The sequence below is a fragment of the Antrostomus carolinensis genome, unplaced genomic scaffold (genome assembly GCF_000700745.2).
Source record: "Antrostomus carolinensis isolate BGI_N321 unplaced genomic scaffold, ASM70074v2 scaffold8240, whole genome shotgun sequence".
Lineage (NCBI taxonomy): Eukaryota > Metazoa > Chordata > Aves > Caprimulgiformes > Caprimulgidae > Antrostomus > Antrostomus carolinensis.
Window position 1 is genome coordinate 2,975 of NW_010290480.1, and position 1,725 is coordinate 4,699.

General features: G+C 49.6%; 1 protein-coding gene across 1 annotated transcript in view; it reads right to left on the reverse strand.

Annotated features, from left to right (window-relative positions):
* Positions 1-253: 253 nt before the first annotated feature.
* The window catches only part of UBQLN4 (ubiquilin 4), a gene marked incomplete at its 5' end in the record, with an annotated part of 7,351 nt that continues 5,879 nt past the window's right edge, over positions 254-1,725 (reverse strand). Inside the window, 2 exons of the mRNA XM_010173314.2 lie at positions 254-910; positions 1,348-1,525. Coding sequence (XP_010171616.2) covers positions 758-910; positions 1,348-1,525 — 331 coding nt within the window. The remainder of the gene's footprint in view (positions 911-1,347; positions 1,526-1,725) is intronic.

Genomic DNA, 1,725 nt, shown 5'->3' on the forward strand with positions numbered 1-1,725 from the left:
TAAAACTGCTTGGGCAGAAACACACCTTTCAAACACGTTCTTCTGCACGGCACTTTCAACTCAAGTTCAAGAACAGCAAGTCTTATCCCCAAAGGCATCTTAGGCTCCTTTACACCATCTCAAGAGTGTAAAGAGGCCACACTTCAAATGTAGTTTTCATGCACATTAACCCTCTACCAGGAGATCGGAGGCACCTGTGTGCAAGGGACACAGGTTCTGTTCATCCAATGGAACATTAAGACAAATAACATCAGAAATTTCCAGGTAATCTCAATTTTTTTTTCTTTTGATCCATTCCCAATAAGATGCTGAGAGAAATAACCAAAAAACCCAAACTTGGCTCAAGTTTTAAATATTTGCCTGAAAGGAGGGCTAGGGGAGGGAATCATGTACAGTTAAAATCAAGCTACTCAAAACACAATCATTCAGGTAAGTAACTAGAAGTATCGCCTCTACCATCTAGAGAGAGAGAGAGAAGAGTGTCTGAGACAGAGGGCATATTTAGGAAAAAATACACATCTGAAGTCTCTGTGGCCACGATGAGAACTGGAATCCACATACAAGCCAGTTAAAAGAGCATTTCAACATGAAATCTTAACTTAGTAGGAAGGTCAGGGGTTAAGCTGTATCTTTTTTTTTGTTTTAAATACATGGACAGCTGTCAGATATGAAAATGATGGTGGGCTTTCCTGAAAGATCCCCCTGTGCATGTGTATGGATGCATGTGCTGACATCTGTGGGGCAGCAGGACAAGAGTTTAGGAAGGCTGGGAGCCCAGCAGTCTCTCAATAGCTGCATTGATGTCTCCACCAGTGGCAATAAGCGCCTGGAGGTTGGCCTCACGATTAATGAAGCCCATGGCGTTCAGCTGCTCCAGCTGCTGTTGGAATCGCACTTCAGGACTCTGCGCCTACAGAGGGAAAGGACAAAGACCTTAGAGTCAGACAGCAGTGATCAATATCCAACACAGGCAGGGCCAGCAACGACAGCTGAGCACGGACCTTGAGCTCAGCTTTAGGTGCACTGAAATACTCCAGGCTCGTTCAGTGACATTACCCACCTCCCCACATTGCCATGGGCTTGGGCTCAGTAGCCACAAGTTCTGAACCTACAGTGACAGCAGCACTGGGAGGAGGATCCCTGGCACTCTTAGCTTCAAACCTCTGCAAAGGGTCACTGCACCTCGAAAAACTAGCCAGTCTGAGACACCAAACATGGCATAAAGCACCACAGCCAAGAGAAACCTCTTAGGAACCACATCCCTAGAGTGGGGGGAGATTTGGACAACCTCTAGCTCACCCTGGAGATGTCCCTCCCCGTATCAGCGTGCAGCTGGGCATTACATACTTGAGAGCTTCCTCCGGCCAGCAGCTGGATCATCTGCTGCATGAGCTGCTGTTGGGGGTTACCACCCCCAGCTGGAGAGGCACTGGCCGGCGTCGAAGCGGAGGGAACGGGGTTCTCCGGGATTGTGCTTCCTCCTGTGGAGGACGGGGGCATTCGAGGCATGCCGAAGGAGCCGAGGCTGCAGAGGAAGGCAGGGTGCACTCAGAGGCAAGTTGGCACTTCTGGGTGTCCCCCGAGAGCTGGGGAGCACGGTGACCAGCAGGCTCTGCCAGGCTGTCCCTCGCTGAGGCTCACGCTACTTTAATTTGTAAATCAAACCATCTGCGTTTTTATTCTGGTCACACACAGAGCTGGGAGCAGGAAATCCCACCAGAGGCA